We start from the raw sequence: 22,927 nt of genomic DNA on the forward strand, positions 1-22,927 counted from the left end.
ACAGGTGGACCCCTGAGTTCCAGGATCACCTGAGCCACATGTAAAAAAAAACAACAAAAAATTATACCCAAGAGGCCAGAGATGGTCAGTGGTTAAGAATATCGGTTGTGCTACCAGAGGATCGGGGTTCAATTCCCAGTGCCTACACAGTGACTAAAGTGTCTCAAGGGATCCAGTGCTTTCTTCTGGCCTCCATGGGTAACCAGACACACATGTGGTACACAGAAATACTGGAAAAAACCACCCATACACAGAAAATAAACAACTTTTAAAAAAAAAATAGAATCATACCTAACACAAATCAGTTCAGACTGAGTCACTTACGACATGCAACTAAAACACTTCAAGGGGAAAACCATACGAATTTGAAATCTAGGGTTTAGGGAAAGAAAGAATTCTGAGATTTGACACCAAAAGCACAAGAAGAAAAAAAATCACAACTTCATCAAAATTAAAAAGGAAACAAAATCAAACAAATAAAACCCCCAAACTTTTTTTTAAGATTTATTTATTTATTTATTTATTTATTTATCATATATAAGTACACTGTAGCTGTCTTCAGATTCACCAAAAGAGGGAATCGGATCTCTTTACAGATGGTTGTGAGCCACCATGTGGTTGCTGGGAATTGAACTCATGACCTCTGAAAGAGCAGTCGGGTGCTCTTAACCGCTGAGCCATCTCTCCAGCCCCCAACCCCCAAACTTTCAAGTCTTAAATATATATCTGTTTGTGTGTGCCTATATTTGTATATGGAGAAACCTTTCCTGGACCCCCATGTTGCTGATGTAAAGTGGTCCAGACGTTCTGTGTCATTCTAATTTATATTAAAGAACCCATGCTCCCAATTTCACACAACAGCAATGGTAAAACCTACCAGTAAACGTGTAAATCTTGTGCACGCTAGCAGTCGCTCTCATTGGCTGGCACCGGTCTATCTCAGCCACAGCTGCTGGTCCCCTTCTGCCCACCAAGTTCAGGTTTTCCCACTGAGATGGCCTTTCCAGTTCTCTGTGAATGGCACCCTGAACGGCTCACAATCGATCAGTTCATCCCACAGCTTTCTGCCTGGCACTTGCAGAGTAGCTGCAGGTCAAAGCCTCAGTCTCTGTAATCAGCACTAGACACTGGTTCAAGCAGTGGGTCTGGGGCTATCTACAATCTCTATCTTACCGGGCTCCAAATCAGAGGTTGCCCTGACCTGCTTAGGCTAGCCAGTGACTCGAGCTCAGGAAGTAACCAGGTGTCCTGATGATATTCCAGGACGAAAAGTGCTCTATATCCTGAGGGTCAAGGGTCCTGAGAGTTGGGATGGGCCACACTCCCAAAAGAACGCAGAAGCTTCTAGATTCTCCAGCCTGGCTTTCTGCTGGTGACAGGTCCTAACTGAGATTCCTCACCAAAAGCTTATCAACCCAGGAAATTCCAGGAAGCTTAGGAACCATGTGTCACGCACTGGTCATTCCCACATCGAGACCACTTGGACATCACAGGGCATTTTAGGGACTCCGTGTGAGGAATCATGTTAGGAGGAAGATACAGACATAAAAAACGTCACGCTTGACTTAAATTCTCACAAAACCTATATCTGAATGCTTGTAGCAGCTTTGGAAATGCTAAGACAGCTAGATATAACCCAGACGTCCCTCGGTTGGAGAGCCAGGGCAAACAGTCACATAGCATAGGACATTTCTCACCGGTGAAAAAGCAGCAGCAGCCCGAGTGAGTGGACAGGATTCTCAGTGAGAAGGACCAGTACCATAAGGTTGCATAATACGTGATTCCACTTACGAAACATTCTTGAAATGGTAAAATTACAGAGACGGAGAACAGATTAGTGGTTGTCAGGGATAAGAAGAGGGTGGGGAAGAAGGGAAGCGGGTGGGACTCCTGAAAGGGCAAAGGAGGGGTCCTTGTGGTTATGAAATGCTCTGTGTCTTCACCATATCATTTTTAGAACTCTGGTCATGATAAGTATCGTCACTTTGCCACCATTGTTACCACGGAGGGAGCTGGGTGAGCGTTTTGCACGCTCAGTGTAATAGTTGATTTCTCGTTTTTTTATTCCTGTGCTTCTGTGGGCGTGTGCACATGAGTGCTGGTGCCTGCAGAGGCCAGAAGAGGACATTTTGGGTCCCCTGGAGCCTAAGCTATAGAAGGTTGGGAACCATCTCAAGTGGGTGCTGGGGGCACTGAAATCAGGCCCTGTAGAACAGGAAGTGCTCTTAACCATGGAACCATCTCTCCAGTCCATTGTTACGTTTTTAACAGTGATTGAGTGTTTTAGTAGGTTCAGGGTAAGATTACTTGTGTGTCTGAATTTGACATTGTTCAAACCCAACCTAGCTCTTTTGTCCAACCAGCCCCTCCTTCCTTTTTTTTTTTTTTTTTCTTTTTTTTTTTCCGGAGCTGCGGACGGAACCCAGGGCCTTGCCCTTCCTTGGCAAGGGCTCTACCACTGAGCTAAATTCCCAACCCCAGCCCCTCCTTCCTAATCCCAAGTAAGTAGTTTCTACATTCAGGTTGACTTTCTAACTCCCACATCTGAGAAAGAACACACAGTACTTACCTTTCTGCTTCTGGTTTATTTTGTTCTACGTGATGTTCTCATCTGTTCTTTTTTACGCCAAATAGTTGGATTTTATTTTTCTTTATAACTGAATATTATTCCACTATGACTGTATACCACATTTTTTTGTTGTTGTTGTTGTTGTTGTTTCTGTCTATGAGTGGGCTCCTAGGCAGAATCTGTTCCTTAGGTATTTTGAATGCTGCCAGAATTAACATGGGTGAGCAGCTCTTTTTCAGGTATGCTGATGAGAGAATATCATTTCTTAACACCTGCCTGTACGGGAGGCTCTCTCTAATTAGCTCAATTACCTTTTTAAAAATTAATTTCTTCAGCAAGTATACAGCATAGTAGGTTTATCACCACCACCCCACCCCACCCCTCTTCTTCTAGGGTCTCATGCAGCCTGGTGTCAGACTTGCTGTGTACCCTGGTGGTACTGGAGATCTGGCCTGTAGCTTTGTGTAAGCAATCTACCAGTCAAGCTTCTGGCCCAGCATGCTTCTCCCTCCCTCCCTCCCCCTCCCTCCTCCCCTCCTCCCCTCCCTCCTCCTCCCTCTTTCTTTCCCCCTCCTTCCCTCCCTCATGTGTCGTCTTCATATATGTAACTCATTATTCTTTGTTCATATTACCCCCTCTCCCATTTGTACTTCCCTTTCTCCCCCGTGTCCACTGGTGTTTTCCCCTAAATCCTGGTGCCTGAGGAAGTCGGAAGAGGTGGTCTCTTCTAATCTTTCGGGACTGGAGTTATAAATGGTTGTTCACCAGCATGAAGGTGCTGGGACTAGAACCCAGGTCCTTTGCAACAGTAGTACATACTCTGAACGGCTGAGCCATCTCTCTAGCTCCTCACCTGATTTTTTGATGATACCTAGGTTCTACCTATTAAAGAGACCACACAGATGAAACTTGCTCTGCCCCATTACTCTCTTGTCCCTTTCTGAATACTCCTTTCCCCACAGCCTTGTATCTGCTTTTCATATTATTTATATGTCTAGATTCCACATATGAGAAAAATATGGGGTATTTGTCTTTGAGTCTGCGTATTGTTTAACCATCCTAAAAATTAAAAGTTAATTGCAAATAATAGGGGAATACATTTTTTTAAAAAAGTGTATGCAGTATTGTTCAAAGAAATTTGCAACTTCCTTCTGCACATTTCCTTGCAAAGTCAGACCCTGCTGCTAGCTACCACCAATGTGTGTTTCCGCTGTTACGTGGACCACTACCTGAAACTCTTGAATATTTTAGATTTGGATATTGCATAGATAACATGAAGAAAATTAAAGAGTTTGAACTGATCTGATTATTCTTACCGCGACAGTTTGTTCCCATCTCCCACGCGGGATTAATAAGATTGGGTCCCATCTCTCAGTTTGTTAGGTGACAGGCATGGCCCGACTCAAAATTTACTGTGCTAACTCATGACAGGAATCGAGTCCACTGGAAACATGGTGAAGCAGCCAGCCAAATTCACGGTAGATACCATCAGCGCTGGACAAGGGGATGTGATGGTGTTTGTTGAGGACCCGGAAGGAAACAAGGAAGAGGTACGCCGGAGATGCCACCTCCGTCTGTTGTCACTGGATCGATCAGTCACCGCTTCTTCAGACCTTCACATCACTCAGCCAAGGACCTTGAGGCTTGCAGTGGCTAAAGCAGCTCGCCTCAGAGCTATGCCTGAGTGCAGTAGTCAGTGATTAACACAAACACAGTGTTTGATAAAGAAAATGATAGTTGGCATGAGACACAGGACTTGTTAATTGGGGCGTCCTGATTTTCCTCTGCTGACCATCTCTGGGTCTTTGATCTTGATCAAGGCGTGATCTGAACTTCTAAATACACCAACATATTGTCTAGCACCCTCTAGGGCAGGGTCTCTGCTGCCCACTTCTTGTTTTATTTCTTCATTAAGACCAAGTCTGGCAGCTTTTTCTTTTCACTTTTTAAGATGTATTTATTTATTATTTATTAGTACACTGTAGCTGTCTACAGACACACCAGAAGAGGGCATCAGATCTCATTACAGATGGTTTCCGAGCCGCCATGTGGTTGCTGGGAATTGAACTCAGGACCTCTGGAAGAGTAGTCAGTGCTCTTAACTACTGAGCCACCTCTCCAGCCCCAAGTCTGACATCTTCTACACTTGTAACAGTCACCAAACCGTTAAGTGTTCAAGTGAATCTGCTTCATACTTACTCACACCTTTCACTTTCTCTAACTGATAATCGTCTTCTCTTCTAGGCACGTGTGACCCCAGACAGTGACAAGAACAAGACATACTCTGTGGAGTACCTGCCCAAAGTCACCGGGCTACACAAAGTAAGATAAGGTGCCATGGCTGTGGCATGGTCTGGTCCCTGGGCTTGTATTGTTACCTGTTAAAGAACGATCTTAGGAAGAGGAAAGATCTTGTTGGCAGTTTGTACAGTGCTGGGTGTGGAATGCAGGATCCCTACTATCCTTGGCAAAAGCCATAAGTGATTGAGGTTAAGATTATGCGATCTCATTTGGGATCTCTATAAATCAGACTTGACATTAGAAAGCACATCCCCATTGTTTATATTCCCCAGGGGAGTCATTTGTGATGTCCCGATTTCCTCTCCCTAGTTCCACATGAGTACCTAAAGAGTGAAGCTGTCTGTCTGTTGTATGGATACCATAGTGGATAAACTGTGGCCTCTGTCCTGAATGCTTTCTTACTCATTCCGCTTTGTGGTAGGCTAGAGAGTGTACTGGTCTTTGAGCCCAGAGGACACACAAGTTCAGCCCATTAACAGCAGCAAGGAATAGACGCAGCTTCTGGGGAATGTCAGGGATCCAGCTTCCGGGCCCTTCATCTCAGTATCATGTCAAGCTCCATTTGAGACCGTTTCAGCCTGGTTGCATAGGACAAGAGCTAAGAGCATGGGCTAGGGGTTGGGGATTTGGCTCAGTGGTAGAGCGCTTGCCTAGCAAGCGCAAGGCCCTGGGTTCGGTCCCCAGCTCCGAAAAAAAAGAAGAAAAAAAAAAAATCCTCCTATGGCATGCTCAGACTTTCGGATAGGTTCTGCCTTTCTGCCTTGTGCTTTTGTGAATTCACCAGGATTCTTCTTAGTCTAGAACTCCATGAATCTAGAAAAAATAAATAAAAAAAAAAAAAACATTTAAATCTAACTAATTCATTAATAATGAATTCATAGGAAACTCAGTCCAGCTCTCTTAAAATATCCCAGAATGAGAAAGTTTTCCTAGAACTTTAGACAGAAGTCATTATATTTTGTCTCAGACACATTTATTAGGAAATGATCTTAGTCCATGAAAAATCTGACTCTTATTTTTGAAATCTTGGGACAATGCACTTTATTCTGAGAGTGCGGTGACCCTCTCTGTATTACTAAAGGAGCCCCATGTCTAGGGATCTAAGTATAAATGGTTGTTTATTTTCTGTTAGAAGGGCCAGACGCCCTATAAGATGTGCTGGGATAATAGTGGCACAGGATTTGGGGGAGTGCCCAACCAATGGCTGGTCTAACTTGAGGCCATGCTACAAGAGGGATCCCATGTCTGACACTGTCTGGATGGCCTGGAACTGGAGGCTGGGGAGCCCAGAGACCTGGGTTAGAACACAGCTGGGAGGAAGGGGGTGCCCACACCAAGTGCATCTGCTGGAAGCACTTTCGGTTCAAGACCAGGATATCATGGGTATCGCCATATGCCCAATGTGTCCAGGTAGGGATTGAGTTCTGGCCATCCACCTTTGAGTGTCCAGTCCTCAGGAAGGTGAAAGAAGGTTGGATAGGGTTCTTGCTAGCCAGGGAGAAGCTGCCACCTCTCTTTTGTCACTTGTAGGTCATAGTCCTGTTTGCAGGACAGCACATTTCCAAGAGCCCGTTTGAAGTGAACGTTGACAAAGCCCAAGGAGATGCCAGCAAAGTCACTGCTAAAGGCCCAGGGTTGGAAACTACAGGGAACATTGCCAATAAGCCCACCTACTTCGACATCTACACAGCTGGTAATGTATCACTCTTCCAGGCTTGGACCTTTGATGGTCTTGCGGGGTCTGATCCAAACACTCTGTGTTTTAAATTGATGGGACAACTTTTTCTCATGAGTTAGTTGTATTTTTACATATCTTCACTTTGTCTCTGGTTGAGAAGTAATAAGTTGTTGTACAAATTTCAGTCAGCACTAAATTTTACTGGTCACATGCTAGACCATGTTTTACGGAAGACTGGGGGAAGTGGGCAGCACAAATGAACAAGACGAGTCCTATCTATTTCTTAGCTTTCTTTTCTTTGTGGTTTTTGTTTTTTTGTTTTTTTTGTTTTTTTTTTGTTTTTTGTTTTTTTTTTTTTTGAGACAGGCTTTTTCTCTGTGTAGCTTTGGCTGCCCTGGAACTTGCTCTATTGACCAGGCTGGCCTCAAATTCAGATCCATCTGCCTTTGCCTACTGAATGCTGAGATTAAAAACATGAGTAACCACCTGGCAGCTTTCTTTTCATGGTTTTTTTGTTTGTTTGTTTGTTTTTTAAAATTGAAAAATAGGTGACAGTTGGTACAGCCTTGCCTAAGTGACCCCTTGCATTTGCCCTTTGCACTGGTTGGCAGCAAGCTTTTGGAAAGGGAAGGAGGTGCTCATGGGACGGCCATTCTTTTCACAGGTGCTGGTGTGGGTGACATTGGCGTTGAGGTAGAGGATCCCCAGGGCAAGAACAGTGTGGAGCTCCTGGTGGAAGATAGAGGCAATCAGGTGTATAGATGTGTCTACAAGCCACTGCAGCCTGGCCCCCATGTGGTCAAGGTCTCCTTTGCTGGGGACGCCATTCCCAAGAGCCCCTTTGGTGTACAAATTGGTGAAGGTAAGTATTGGCCAGGCGTGACTGTCAGGCCTGGGCTCCCTCTGCCCTCCTCCTGCCAGGGCCCCTTCAACAGGAAGTGGTGCTTCATCTTTAGGATATTAGTGCTAACACAGGTAGTGCTTCTTAGCTTCCCTCCCTGCGTCAAGACATAATGTGAAGTGATCACATTAATAGGTGGCGAAATTATATGACTCACAGACAGCCGTGATCACTTGGCCCGGGTTCTCTTGGGCCTGTGGTGATCTAGGAAGAGCACCTGTGACAGAGGACCTGCTTACTGCAAGGAAGCCATGGCGCCAAGGAGAGATGGTGAGGGGCCAGGATCTCATCGGTCCTTTATAAAGCCCGCTTCCAAGGACCTGACTTCCCTTCCAAATATGTCCCACATTTTCAACGCTTGTGCCCTTAGGAAACATTTTAAGTCCAGTCTGTACCACAGACAGGGCATCCCCAATCTGCAAACCAGATTACTTCCCAGTCCAGAATTTTTTTTCCCGCTAACATGATTCTAAATAATTTCAGGTTTCATGTTTTCAGATTACAGAGGTCAGTTAATAAAGTCCACGCAAATAATTTTAAACGTGTATCTGAAACGGGCTGGAGAGGAGGCTCCGTGGTGAAGAGCTCCTTCTGAGCCACCAGAGGGTCTACATTCCGTTTCCAGCAGCCACCACACCAGTGTCTCTTCCACCTATAATTCTAGCTCCAGAATGCCCTCTTCTGATGCCCTCTTCTGGCTTCCGTGGGCACCTGGACACATGACTGACGCATAAACACACACATTAATTAAAACACACACACACACCACGACCACCACCTTTAAGAACCTTATTATAGCAAAATCTTTTTGTTCACGCCCTTTTGGATAAGGGATATTGCGTCCATGTGCAGAGGGACTCAAGTGGGCTGGATTTGGTGTCCAGGAAGAAGGTTGACTGCAGCAGGTCCCTGCAGTCCACGCACTTTCCTGTCAGACCCTCAGCCCAGCTGCATTGGCCCAACCAAGTCTGTGTGTTTCGGGTACAATTGCTACCGCCATTTGGCAAATGGAGTCACTGAGGCTTCAGCACTGTAGGTCTCTGTCAGTAGAACCACAGTTCCGTCGATGTGCCTGTAACTACACGGCCGAATCCCTCTGCAACCAGGAGCGTGTGTTTGCCCTGACTCTAGAGGAGCTCGGTCTCTCTCCCCCTTTCCCCAGACCTGGCTGCTCTTTTCCGTTGTTACTGATGTTTTCCAACTATGCTGCCTTTTCTAACCGTACTTGCCTCTCCCTGTTCTGTCCTCCACCTCTGCACCTGCAGACCTGGCTTCTCCTTCCGAATCCTGCCTCTGGGCCAGCCTGGACTCTGAAGCTGCTGGCTTCCTATTTGCAAGCTCTGGGCCAGAGGCTCTTGCTTTGGTAAGGGCTGGTTGGGTGGGGCGTCCTTGCCAGTTCTTTGTGCTGCTTCTGTGTGTGACTTCAGGAAGTTCCTGTGCAGGCATTCGTGGTCACAGCTTGTATGGCCAGATCCCAGCCTGAGCAAGGTGCTGAGGGATGGCGGTGGGTCTGGCACAAGCCACAGACTCTTCAGCTGAGTTGGCCGAGTGTTTGAGTTGGCCGAGGGCTTGTGGAACTGAGCAGTTACCTTTTTTTTTTTCTTCCCCACATTAAGCCTGTTGAGCATGCTCTGTATTTCCATGAGTGTCTGTGTGTGTTTTAAGACACATTTAACCCCCCACCCCAGGGAATTCTTGTCATTTTTGTTGTGACTTATTACACATGTGACCAACTGTTTTCCCTTTGATAAAGAAAAAATGACCCTCCTCCTAGATAATATTAATCGAAAGGAAAGAGATGGTTCGAGGTGGCTTTCTTCATTCTAGTGACTCGTAATCTCATTCATGGATTGGTTTATTCATTCTGGCACAGTCAGCATTTTTTTTTTTTTTTTAATTTTTATTTACCGCCCTCTGTTGTAGTGATTTAACACTGGAAGGAGCTTTATCCAGGCCTGCTGTTAAAGGCCTCTAGTCTCAGCTATTGGGTGGCCGACAAGTTCAGAGCCCGCCTGGGCCACATGATGACAACTTAGTGAGATCCTGTCTCAAACTTTAAAAAGGGCTGGGTGGTAGACATGTGCAGGACCATGGCTTTCATCCTTAGACCTTCAATACACACATACACACTTAGGTGTAGTGGAAAGCCAATGTCACCGGCTGTTACCATGTTCTTCCACGAACAGTCCAACATGATCTCTAACTGCAAGGATGTCTGTGTTCCCCTCTGGGGAGTAATGGTTTGCCACATAACCAACAGGAAGGTTGTGTCTAATGAGCCTCCTTCCGTCCACTTTCGGAGCCTGCATATAAAGGGTTGTCCTATGTCGTAGTGGAGAGGAAAAGCCAGTGCATAGAGAACAGGACATGACACCCATCAACCTCTCATTTCTACTTAAGGAGAAAGTTGTCTATGCCGGGCAAAGGATTTCTGGGAAGAATCTGTCTTTCTGAGCCTCCTCCCCGAGCCCTCTTGGAAGAGTAGAGTGGCTTCACGGCTCTGTCAAGTGAGGATGCTGGCCATCACCAGAGTTCTTAACTTTCGTCCTTGTGGTTTTCAAAGGAGAGCACAAATCCTGTCAGGCATGGCACTTTCTGCTGATGCTCGCCTTTGTGGATGCCAGAGCTTGGTCATAGCCACCTTTGGCTGAGAGCACGTTTTCAGGTCTTTTTTATTTTGCCTGGCTGTTCACATGCACGACAACAGCCATGTCCAGATCTTCAGAAAGTGGCTGGCTCGGGCTTTGGAACTCAGATGGATATTTCAAGTGCTGCATTTTCAAGTAGACTTGAGAAAGTCTACTTCCCAGTCCCTGGACCTTGGAGGGTTGCAGGGAGGTCAGGATAGTGTTCAGCAATCAGTCTTAATGTCCGTCAGCTCATAAAAGGCAAAAACCCAGGACCAGGAGCAGCACAGTGTGGATTCTCTGCTCTCCCTCCCGCTGATGATGCTAAAATAACTTTTGCACAGAGCTTGTGCAGCGAGCGGGACAAAGTCATGCTGTGTCTTCCTTTGCTAGCTGGTGTGCTTCCTGAGCAGGACCCCTGGCCTTGGGCAACTGCTGGGTGCTCTTTGTGCAAAGCAAACACTTTCTTGGCGGGGGTGATCCCAAGTTACCTGAACTTTCTTGTCTTTTGCAAAATATTAAAAGGTGAACTGATGTCCAAACTCTGTTTGCAGCCTGTAACCCAAATGCTTGCAGGGCCAGTGGCCGAGGCCTGCAGCCCAAAGGCGTCCGGATTCGGGAGACTGCAGACTTTAAGGTGGACACCAAGGCGGCTGGAAGCGGAGAGCTTGCTGTAACCGTGAAGGGCCCTAGTAAGCACTCGTTTCTTTCCCCATCTCAAATAAACCTTAGCTAGTTTTTCAGCCGTGATATGTTGGTAAACAGCCAATGGTCAGTCCTGACTGGTGTCTCCCAATGAGCTGTGGCAAAGATATGAGACTTCTCTGTACTTTTAGAGAAGGGAACGATGATCACTTAGTAACATCCGCCCTGGATATAGGTAGGCAAGACCAGTGAGTGGTTTGACAGCCTTACATATTAAGACCCCTGGGATAGGAAACAGTGCTATAAGGAAATTGGAGAAATACTGCTTTTGAGACAACACCCCCACCCCCTTCTCAGAGACCTGTGTATAAAGTGGAAGATTCTTACAGATTCACATGGATTGTGATGTTCTGACCTGGAATCCAAGCCCGATGTTAAAAGCCAATGCTTTTTCCTGTACCCTATACATTTTACAGACTATGATGTTATGTCAATTAGTATGACCGCTGGTCATAGGAGAATAAAATGCCCCAGGATGGTTTTCTTTGCTGGTAGTTGGCAGAGGGTTGTTTCTGCAGTAGGCTGTTCTTCCTTCCTCCTTTGGGACGGAGGCAGCAGTCATGAAGTCAGCATCTCCTGTCTCAGGACTTCCAGGGAACGGAGAGGTAGTTCTGAAGGCCTAGCTGCAGGTGCCAGCAGCAGTTGGTGGCTTTAGTTTGTAGAGGTCCGCGCTTCCTACACCGTGTTTCTCTTGTCCTCTGTATGGGCATTAGCCTCAGTCCAGGACGTTCCTGTGTGAGCTCAGAGCTCAGAGCCTTGGAGAAGGATTTGCCCCTAGGACAGCCAAGGTTCTAGACTGCCCAGACCTAAAGCCGAGTACGTGTACCTCTGCGGCTGTGCCTCCATCCACCCACAGTCCACGACCCCTGCTCAGCTTGTGGCAACAGGAGCCAAAGAGGTGTTCTTTTCTGACCTTGGAGACCTTTCTTGACTCACCACATAAAACAAGTTTCTGCCTGATAGATCCACATTGCCTATAGGACCTAAAACCTGCCTTGTCATAGGTAGCTTATAAGGGCTTCCTTTGTTGTCCTGCCTTAGAAGGAAAAGATTCATAGGTGCTTAGTCCAAGACAAGTAATCATAAAGATGACCTCTTTCCAGTGTTTGTGGGGCAGCGGGGGATGTGAGGTGGGGGCTGGAAGGCAGTTGGGACTGGGGGTGGGGGAAAATACTGAGACCCAGCAAACAACCCATCTGGTCTGGAACCTCAGCCTCCACCAGCCGAGAGCTTTTTGAAGCGAGTTAGCTGGGAAGTCTTCCATTTCTCTCTCTTGGAGGCTGAGAATGGCTCTGGTTTGAGTTTTGGAAAAACCTCTCCCAGCTTTAGAGGGGGATCTCACATTCGGAGTTTAACTTTTGTAGGTCGCCTGTGTTTTGTGGGGAGTCTCCTTGTAAGCCAAGGATTATACTGCAAAGGCTGTGTGCTTGCTTGCTTTCCACAGAGGGCCTGGAGGAGCTGGTCAAGCAGAAGGGCTTTCTGGATGGGGTCTACGCGTTTGAGTACTACCCCAGCACACCAGGGAAATACAGCATTGCAGTTACTTGGGGGGGGCACCACATTCCAAAGAGGTGAGTCCGGGTTGGAGATGGGCCTCGTCTAGAGGTATGTTCAGCCTGTGACAGGCTCACAGGAGCCCACTGCCTCCCAGGCTGCCAGAAGGAAGAGAGATCGGCTTTGTTGAAGCCTCCCCCCCTCCCCTCCCCGCCTTTTCAGCGCAGCACAGACACTTGGCTTTCTCTCAAAAGCAACAGAAAGTCGCTGTGGTTTCAGCTGCCCTGCTTTAAATCAAATGCCGGTGGTTGTGCCTGTGGAAGGCAGGGAAACCAGAAGGAGGTGTAATGGAGAGCAAGTGGGCTGTATGTCTGTCTGTACAGCCTTACAGAAGCCGAGGCTCTCCTGGTCAATGAATGCCTCTGTTCACGAGTGCCACAGGGGCACAGCGGGCTATGGTTCACATAAAAACCCATCCACGGGATTGCCATCAGGGACAAGGGATCCCTGGCCACAGCGTTGCCCCGGGGCTATAGCAGTTTCCTCTTTGGACCCCTGTGCTCTGACGCTCTCCTGAGGGCAATTTAAACGTTGAATACATTTTGTTTGTCTAGAGAAATAATTGAGCATTATAGTAGCCCTCCCTTGTCCATAAAAGTTACCTTCTAAAACCATAAATATACGCCTGAAACCAACCCCAGACAACATCATGTGCTGGGTTTTTTTTTTCCCCCTCTAGACTTGTACACCCATGAAAAAGTTTAATTTATAAAATGCGCACAATAAGAGACTGGTAGCACTAGCAAGGAAGCAGCGGAATGAAAGCTACATGAATATGCACCATAGTTAATGAACTATACCATATTGTGCTGGACTTCCCCTGCTTGTGGTGTTAGATGACGTAATGAGATAAAGGGGAAAGAATAACGTAGGCACCGTGGCCAAGCCACCGGTCTGCTATTAATCTCATAATGATACACACACTGTAGACTGAATTTGAAACTAAAACGGAAGATAAGGGGACCTCTTATAAGGCTTTCGGTGTCTGAGCACTCTTATTAAAAACGTCCCTTGCCAAAGTTGAAGCATGTTTGATCACATACGAATGAACCGAAGCCTATTCAAACGACTTTTCTGGTGATAGCATAGGTAGGAGAAAGAGAAACGTGGACATTCTTACCTTTAAGGCTCCCGCTCTAGAGGGCCCTGCCTACCAAAGGTCACTCACTGATGAGCTAACCAGAGCAAGTAGGGTGTTGCTTGAGTGACAGCCCAGTTACCCCCCAGCCCTTGAAGCCACCATATTACAGTATATTGTTGACATAACAATGGCTGTGGGGGTGACCAGTGTGGGGGAAGAAACTTGCCTAGAGTTTCAGCCTCTGCAAAAGAGCAGGCAAATGGAAAGAATTATGTTAAGAGTTCATGGTTATCTCGAACCCCTTCTATGACCCTCTTCTGTTCCTTCTCTCTAGCCCCTTTGAAGTTCAAGTTGGCCCTGAGGCAGGCATGCAGAAAGTCCGTGCATGGGGCCCTGGACTCCACGGTGGCATTGTTGGTCGGTCAGCAGACTTTGTGGTGGAATCCATTGGTTCTGAGGTCGGGACTCTGGGTAAGTAGAGGCAGCTGCCCCACAACTTCTTTAAGGCAAAGAGTGATGAGGTGGGCCTAGTGTTAGCTTCACGTGGCCTCCCAGCTACCCAAGACCTCCTCTGGATGCTGTAGCGTTCTAGGTCTTCTTTTCCTTCTTGCTTTCAGTTGTCCAATGCCTGTGGCATTTGATTATTTATTTATTCACCAGTTCCCTGGGAATGGGGCAGTGGTTTGCTAAACAGTGCATACAATATCACACTGGTAAACTACCCTTAAATAGGTGGCTTGGTACAGCCCGCTGAAGTTTGAAAAAGCAAATATATTATTTGGCACGAAGCTGAATATATTTTAAGTGGTTGCCTGACAAAACGTGTGATCGTTACAGATTAGAAGTCAAGCTTTTTCTAGAAAGGGCCACATACCCAGTCTCTTTTCCTTGGCTGTGACATGATCTCTGTCACAATTATGTGATTGCCATTGTGGCTTAGAAGCAGTTATTAAACACACAAATAAATGGGTATGCCTACTTTCCTGTAAAACGCTCTCTAGAGGAATGGGCAGTGAGCTGAATTTGGCCAGGGAGCTATATTTTACTGACACCCATTTAGTTATAGCAACAAGCAAAAGAGGGAAAGAAATAGGAATTATATATACTTTCCACCAGTAGGAAGATTAGTCACTTTGGAGCACGCTTGTAGTTTAAGGAAGTAATTAACCTTTTAGTCTTCTCCTAGGCCCTTTTCCTGTACACACTCATAGCTTTATATCTTTAGGCCCCAGAGGAGTGGGGGTAGCTGTGGGATTTTGTTATATTTCAGTCTATTCTTAGGCTTGCCAGTCATATCCAAGATCTTGTTATATGAATAGTGCTGAGTGCATAACCTCACTTAATTTACTCAGATAAAGACTCAGAAATGGGTTTAGACAAAGGAGTGCTTGTTTAAGACTTCTGGATATGTTGCTGTATATCCAATAGAAGGGTTTTTCTGGTCCTTGTATACCCCTGCCCCGTGTGCACCGCCTTCTGACCCTTCTGTCATCTGAAAACCAGAAATATCCACCTCTAGTTAACAACCAGTAACCTTGGGGTTGGGGATTTAGCTCAGTGGTAGAGCATTTGCCTAGCAAGCGCAAGGCCCTGGGTTCAATTCCCAGCTCCGAAAAAAAAGAAAAGAAAAGAAAAAAAAAAAAAAAAAAGAACCAGTGACCTTGGTTTTTTGGAAGAGACACACTCGATTTCAGTTTTCTACTCATTACTTGCTTTCCAGGAGGCAGAGAAGCGGTGGTAGTAACCTAGGTTAGATAATTCTCACCATGTGTAACCAGGAAGGCCCTTCCGCCTTGTCCCCCAGGTTTCGCCATCGAAGGTCCTTCCCAGGCAAAAATCGAGTATGACGATCAAAACGATGGCTCGTGTGACGTCAAATACTGGCCCAAGGAGCCTGGAGAATATGCCGTTCACATCATGTGCGACGACGAGGACATCAAGGACAGCCCATACATGGCTTTCATCCATCCTGCTACGGGAGACTACAACCCAGATCTAGTGAGAGCACTCTCTCCTCTTACCCTGTGGCAGACAGGAATGGGTTAGATGTTGGGAGAGTCGGGTACCTCTCTGAGTCTCGGCATTTTCCTCTATGGACCAGGAGTGAGAGCATCTCTCCCAGAGCTTCTGGGATGGTTGAAGGACATGCCTGTCCTGTGGAAGAGGCTCATCTTGCCACCTTTTATAGCTACCTATAGACTACCGTCAATGGCCAACTTGTGGCACTTTCTTTGACCTTCAGTCCCTCGAAGTGGGAGCCTTGCGTTCAGGCACATCTAAAGATCTGCCAGAAACTAGAAGTTCTTTCTGTCATCTCAGAGTACAGCAGGTAGCTGGGTTAGTTTGGGTTTTGTTTTAGAGTGTTTTCTTCTTCGAGGACAGCTAGTAGTGGTGTTTATTTTTATTTAAGTTTCAGCCTACTTTGCGATTTTACTTCCGACTTCCGTCCTTAACTAAGGGCCAGGCATTTTGCGCACCCTCCCTTCCATCCCAATTCTTTAACACAGAAAAACAAATCATTATTCGGTTTTTGCCTCAGGTCCAAGCCTATGGGCCGGGTCTGGAGAAAACCGGTTGTACTATCAACAACCCAGCTGAGTTCATCGTAGATCCTAAGGATGCCGGGAAAGCTCCCTTAAAGATACTAGCTCAGGTAAGTATCTGGGCCTGGGGCCGCTTGCCCTTGTCAGGTCAGAGGTGTAACGTGAGGTGCTCAGTGCATCTGGTCCTCAGCTCTCTCCGGCACACCGGGAGCAGTAATAGTATCCCACAGGCAGTATGGCGTGAGGACTACATGATCATATATAAACCAGGACATTTTTCACGATGATATTAGTGATTCAAGCTCTGTTAAAAGAAGGCTTTTTTTTGTTTCAGATTTTTCCGTAATGTCTTTCAGTTTGGCTGAGTCTATGTAATTCCTAGTGGGTTTGTGGGCAAAATTGAGATTATCGCGTATCTGATTTAGTTAAAATGAGCCGAAGGACTTCAACTCTGGGGTTGAAATGAAGTGCTAAGTGGCGCTGGCTTTAAGCGGGAGAGAAGATAGCGTTTATTCTTAGTAATTATAAGTGAGTAAATGAAGTTGGGCACAGCGTGGACATGATCCCCAGTAATTAGGAGGCCCAAGGAAAGACACCGAGATCATCCTAAGTAAGCTGGTGATGCCTGTCGCGTTGGGGGGACATTTGGTTTTATTTGTTGTGAGAGCTCATAGCACACTGTAATGGCCGTTTGGTTTTCTAAGACAAATTGGTGGTATCTTGGCCATCCGTAGACGCCGCGGTGACACCGCAAGGAGCGCTTCGGTTCATGCTCTGGTTCTTTTGCAGGATGGGGAAGGCCAGCCCATTGACATCCAGATGAAGAGCCGGATGGATGGCACCTATGTCTGCTCCTATACCCCGGTCAAAGCTATCAAGCACACCATAGCTGTGGTCTGGGGAGGGGTGAACATACCACACAGCCCCTACAGGGTAAGTTGTGGTCATCCTGGTCATCCGAGAAACCCCGGCTGTATGAGTCTGCACATTGTGTATTGATGACCAAGGCAGATGTATAGAAGAAAACCATTCTGGGTAGGCCTTGAAAAGAGACTTGTCCTAAAGGACAGAATACTCTGTAGACTTACAAAACGGCCATTTTTCGTCTTATGCTGGAGCCCAGTTTCGACATAGATGTATTTTCTGGGTTCATGTCTTTCCTAGGTCAACATTGGACAAGGTAGCCATCCCCAAAAGGTCAAAGTGTTTGGGCCGGGCGTGGAGAGGAGTGGTCTGAAGGCCAACGAGCCTACTCACTTCACAGTGGATTGCACGGAGGCTGGGGAAGGTGAGCTTGGGTTTATCCACCCCAGTGATTGTCGCTCCTCTCAGAAGAGCATTACAGCATCGGAGGGCAGAGAACTCTCCTAATGAGCTGTGTTGGCTCCTTGGCGATGTGTTAGCCAATCCTCTGTGCGACCTTTTCCAAAACCCTGATTTGCTACTTCTCCTTTCTGGGGGTGCGCTTGCCGTGTGCCAGCCCAAGCTGGAAGTGACTGTGCAAGACGTGCCCTTGCTTGCAATCTGGTCCTAATAAGCCGGTCTGTTCCAGGTGACGTCAGTGTTGGTATCAAGTGTGATGCCCGAGTGTTAAGTGATGATGAGGAAGACGTCGATTTCGACATTATTCACAATGCCAACGACACGTTCACAGTCAAATACGTGCCTCCCGCCCCTGGGCGATATACTATCAAGGTTCTCTTTGCATCGGAGGTATGTTGGGGCCTACAAGCGACAGAGCGGAGTGAGCCTTGTGCATCCCTCCTTTTTGGATCGTTGTTTGTTTAGCAACTGAGAAAAGTGCCCCGAGAACTGTTTCTCTGTTTTCTTAAAACCAAAAGGGGTTGGGGGCGGGGGTGCTAAGCTGAGTTTTCACTCTTTTCTCTAGGCCCGCAGCTGACTCGTTAAAAGCGTTCGAAGCGTTGGTTTGCTAAGCGTTTGATTGAAAAGTTAGGCAACTTCTAGATGCACTTCACTTTGACCTCTTAGCAGTAACTCTTGGTCTCTGCCCTTAAACTTTTATAGCAAGAGCTTTTCGAAGCATCAGCTGTGTTTAATGGTAGCCCTGTGAGGAGTACTCTGAAAACCAGACGTTTTGAAATTCTAATGATGGAATTTAACTGTCTAAAAATCAGGAAGCTCAGCAGAGAGCAGTCTGTGTCCCAAGTTAATGATCCTAAGTTGGCCTGACCTAGTTAACTTAATCTGCTTTCATTCTGATGGCCTGTAAATTCTTTGTGAACGATTGATTACCGATTGATTACCGTCCATCTCATTGTGATTACTTCCTTGAAATCCTGACTCCTCGCCCTACCACCATGCCTGGAGGTCATTTCCCACCTCCTAACCCTGCATATTGTCGTTTTTTTTACTTTATTCTGAGTGGTACTTTTTTTTTTATCCTTTGTCCTCAAACATCTGGTGTCAGGACATGAGGGTACTTGTGCTATTGGGGTTCCAGATCTGCACCTGTGTGTGCAGCCTTGCCCACAATCATGGAAGTTTCTCATCACTTCCTAAAACACTTGTCCTTTGGGTTTGGGCAGAAGGGTAAACTCTGACAGCGCTCTAGGAACCATCCTTCTGAGACGTGTCTTTGCTTCAGGAAATCCCTGCCAGCCCTTTCAGAGTCAAAGTTGACCCTTCCCATGACGCCAGCAAGGTGAAGGCGGAAGGCCCTGGGTTGAGTAAAGCAGGTAAGATGGTGGCGGGTAAGGCTGCCTCGACCTTTTCTGCAGCCAGTGGCACCGCGTGTGTCCTGTCTAGACCTAGAGTGGCTTATTATCTTCATGGGGAGGCTCTGATGTGGCAGCCGCAGTGTGTGGCTGGCTGCCTAGTGGTGCCGTCAGACCTGTCAGACTGGTTCTAAAAGTGAAACCTCTCCTGCCAACCCCGTTTCCGCGTGTCCTTTCAGGTGTGGAAAATGGGAAGCCGACCCACTTCACTGTTCACACCAAGGGAGCCGGAAAAGCCCCGCTCAATGTGCAGTTCTCCAGCCCTGTCCCTGGGGAGGCGGTGAAGGACTTGGATATCATTGACAACTATGACTACTCCCATACTGTTAAATACACCCCAACCCAGCAGGTAGGCTCCTTCCTGACTCTTGCTTTTCTGCCTCCACACTTCCCCCACAGTGCTGTGCCTGAGGAGGTGCCCCTGTGTGCTCTCACCCTCTCTGGGAGCCTCAGGAGTACCCCGGTGTGCTCTCACCCTCTCTGGGAGCCTGAGGGTGCTATGAGATTCCCAGAGAAGTAAGAAGGCAATCCCACATCGCTACCTCAACTTGGGGTTGGTGTTTGTTTGTTTGTTTGTTTGTTTGTTTGTTTGTTTTAATCAGAGAAATACTAACTTCTTGTGTACAGAACTACCAGGTCTACTTTCTTACGCAGCTTCCCCTCCCCCGTTTCCCCTCCCCCGTCCCTCCGACTCCCAATCTTTTATTAATTATAGAAAGCTCCCTCACCTGCAGTTTCCTTCGCAGGCAGTTTCACATAGTTTACCCTTTTTTATGAGGTGTTTTAGTGGGATCTTTTCTCAAAGAGCCCATTCAGCTTTTTAATCCCTAGGGCCCAAAGCCCGCGCCGTTTAAGGCAGCAAATGACTCCTTTTTACAAAATGCAGGAATCCTGAGGAATTTTGCCGTTTAGGCAGATTTGTTATTTTATGCAGTCAGGGTCCAAAAGCCACCTTTTTGCACACAAGTTTATGTCTATTTGCTTAATTTTTTAAATTCATCCGTCTCATGGCAAAAATCGCGGGCTGAGGTGCGCACTTGAAAAGAATGCGTGGTTTCCCACACTCTTTATCTTGCAAAGCTGGAATCCTGAGCCTGTCACAGGTCTTTAAAACTGTGTTTTGCTTCATGTTCACACCTCCAGAGTCAGCACGGCAGATGTCCTGGCAGGAGAGCCTGGGTTTTAGTGCTTGTGTCTCCTGTTAGAAACACTGACTCTGAGCTTCCAAGATGCTTTCATTTTGGAGGGAGGGGACAACCCCCCCCACCCCCCCTGAACAAGCCATTTGTAGGACAAGGGCTGGGCTGTCTTCAGAAACACTGCTCAGTTGTCTCTCTGCCCAGGTCCTCAGCAAGGGGCTGGTGGAAGTCATGTGGGGAGGAGCAGAGTACTGTAGGAATGGGGAACACAGGGTGTGCTTTAGGGGTTTCAGATCCTCGGAGTTAATACCTTTTCTATGGAATGTCTCTGACATTGAGAAGCGTTCTCTGGGGTAACATCCGACATTATAGACGCGTGGCCTCCTACCTCCCGACTTTCTTCTTGTACTTTTAAGAAGTCCCACTGAGAGGTTCCTTATTAACAGTAGAACCACACATTTGTAGTTTGCTTGTGCTTGTGCCTTGTCAGAGGATGAAGTGATTAGCAGGAAGTTCTTTCTTACTGATGGTTCTGAGGACTGGTGGGACCTTAGGCTAGGAGCTTGACAGGACCTTTGCTGCAGGTTGCCCGCATTCCTTGGGAGAAAGTACCAGAAGGCTGTCGTAAAGATCACAAAGCCATAGGTGCTTTTCTGAACCTTTTATGACTTGGCTTTGACGTCTACTCTCCACGTACCATATTTTCCGGTCTATTGGATGAGGTCTTTAGTAAATTGCAGATACCAGGATGAAATCAGGGTTTGACTTGAACCCTCTCAAAGTAAAGCTGCCAATCAGGATGCATCTCAATAGGCCAAGTGTAGCGTTGTTGCGTTTGAAGTGATGCTAGATTAGGAAACACTTTACTTCAGAATGACCCTGAGGGCGAGATCGTTTTGAGAGCTGTTTGAGGGCATGCTAAGAGGTCCAAGGATTCTGGTAGACACTTGATATTAATGCCGCCTCATGTAGACTGTGCATGGATCCTTCTCAGAGGCAAGCCTCATCCTTTCATCATTCTGTTTCCCTGTGGCAAAGAAAACAGGTGGCATGTCTCTTCCAGAACCGTGAGCTACCCACGTGTCTTAGTTATTTTTTTTTTTATTGCTGTGAAGAGACATCATCACCAAGGCAACTTATAGACAAAGTCATTTCATTGGGGGCTTGCTTACAGTTTCAGAGGCTTAATCCATTACCATTATGATTCAGAACATGGCTCAGGTAGGCAAGCAAGCATGGCACTAGAATAGAAGCCGAGAGCTTACGTCTGATCCAGAGGCAGCAGGCAAGAAGAGAGGGTAAGACTAACCTGGCGTGGACTTGTGAAACCTCCAGGCCCACTCACAAGGGCACGCCTCCTCCAGCAAGGCCACACCTCCTAATCCTTCCTTTAAAATGAACCTATGAAGGTTATTCTCATGCAAGTCACCACAGCAAGGTAGGATGACATTCCACGCCGCCCCCCCCCCCACACACACACCAGAGCTGGCACTGTAAGTGCTCCCTGTGGATGAGCAGCTGGCTGAGGGGGTAAATGATAGGGTGCTTCTATTCACGGGTTGGCTGAGGAGCATTATAATCTGCTAGAAGAGTTGGGATGCACAGCCTGAATGAGTCCCTTTCAAAGGAGGAACCCAAAGCCCCAGATTGGGTGAAAGAAAATGTATCTGTCAGCTATGCTGTTGTGTGTGGTTAAGAGTCCTGGACCCACCAGAGGGCTGTCCCCTGTGGAAGGGGCGTGCTCTGGAAACATGAGCATGCCTCCTTGTGATGAATTTTGGGGACTACTAGACTAGAAGTTTCCAGAAAGGCAGCCATTTGTTGTGTAAGGAGAGGCACGGGTGCATCCAGGCCTAGATTTTTGTCCTTCCTCCTCAGAATGTAGCCCATGGGTTTGAAGAGCCTAAAGCCCTATGTCCTTGAGGAACCCAAGTCTTGACTGCTGACTTCTGTTCCCTGCTAGTGTCTGAATGGCAGTTTGCAGGTTCTCAGCTACAGTGGACAAATGATGTGAATGGTTAGATGCGTGGGTAATGATACAGTGGTCAGAGCTGGTTTTGCCTCCAAGAAGTAGGCGTGATAGGTAGGGCTTCAGGATTCTCCCAGAGATCAGAAAAAGGCTTCATTTCCCAGAGAGCCTGGGTTTTGCCCAAGGGCATTGCTTGTCTGCAATGTCGGCTTAGGCTTCTCACCCCAGACCAACCGCCATGCAATGTCACGAGGTTTAAGCAGTCAGGTGTCCTATGAATGCCCTCACGAAACCCTGTGAGCTCACAAGCCTCCCAGGATAGCCGTCCGTGTGTTGAAATGTCCTCAACAAAGTGGTGGTGTCTCTGTGGACCCTAGAGGAGAGTTACCCAACACAGTGGGGATGGTGTCTCACAGAGGTCTCCAAAGTGGAGGGGCCTACAGAAGGCTCTCTTGCTCCATCTTCTAGGCTGTCGGGTTGGCGTGTTTGTCGTCTTCTGAATAAAGACTGGGTCTCAGAAGCATGTTGGGAGAAACAGAAAGCTGCTGTGCAGACAGCTTCATCTTGGTGGGACACACAGGTGCTCGCAGACTTAGACAGTCCTGTGGGAGAAAAGTTCAATTTGTTTTTACCTTAGTCTCAGAAAAAAACTGGAAATGCATAGGGATTGCAGCTTTAAGTCTCCATGGCTACACTCACCCACTCCCAAGGCAGAGTTCATTTCCTATCTGACTTTTGTGTAGGTTCTGAGAGTAGAAAGGAAGCATCCTTTTTCTCTTATGAGCTGGGAGGGGACTTTTCTTTTGCTCTAGCACTTCAGGGAAATCCAGAAAATCTACCAGGGAGGGGAGTGCTCTCTTAACCAAGATGCCTGGTTAGCCTTGAAGTTGACCTTAGGGTTAGCCTAGCACCCAAGGAGTTAAGGGGAAATGGAGGCTCGGGAGAACTGGCAATATTGGGACTATTGCAGTGGTTGCAATAACGAATCAGTGTTTCTTTAAGCATTAGAGGAGACCTTTCGTGTCCCTTGGCTGGCTCTCAGCTCTGTAGAATTTGACCTATGCACATTTCGGCATGAAATGTTCGACCCTTAAGGTCGGCCAGTTAGTTGATTTTTGTGCAGCG

At 47.0% G+C, this 22,927-nt stretch overlaps 1 protein-coding gene across 2 annotated transcripts in view; it reads left to right on the top strand.

The window, feature by feature from the left end:
• Flnb (filamin B) overlaps positions 1–22,927 on the top strand; it is a 133,209-nt gene that overhangs the window by 60,682 nt on the left and 49,600 nt on the right. For both annotated transcript variants that reach the window (XM_032918047.1, XM_032918048.1), the window contains exons 5-18: positions 4,001–4,119; positions 4,814–4,891; positions 6,401–6,563; positions 7,213–7,410; positions 10,631–10,768; positions 12,226–12,352; positions 13,751–13,887; positions 15,221–15,414; positions 15,956–16,069; positions 16,749–16,892; positions 17,124–17,247; positions 17,512–17,672; positions 18,565–18,655; positions 18,874–19,043. In XM_032918047.1, coding sequence (XP_032773938.1) covers positions 4,001–4,119; positions 4,814–4,891; positions 6,401–6,563; positions 7,213–7,410; positions 10,631–10,768; positions 12,226–12,352; positions 13,751–13,887; positions 15,221–15,414; positions 15,956–16,069; positions 16,749–16,892; positions 17,124–17,247; positions 17,512–17,672; positions 18,565–18,655; positions 18,874–19,043 — 1,958 coding nt within the window. The remainder of the gene's footprint in view (positions 1–4,000; positions 4,120–4,813; positions 4,892–6,400; positions 6,564–7,212; positions 7,411–10,630; positions 10,769–12,225; positions 12,353–13,750; positions 13,888–15,220; positions 15,415–15,955; positions 16,070–16,748; positions 16,893–17,123; positions 17,248–17,511; positions 17,673–18,564; positions 18,656–18,873; positions 19,044–22,927) is intronic.

The sequence above is a fragment of the Rattus rattus genome, chromosome 12 (genome assembly GCF_011064425.1).
Source record: "Rattus rattus isolate New Zealand chromosome 12, Rrattus_CSIRO_v1, whole genome shotgun sequence".
NCBI classification, from domain to species: domain Eukaryota; kingdom Metazoa; phylum Chordata; class Mammalia; order Rodentia; family Muridae; genus Rattus; species Rattus rattus.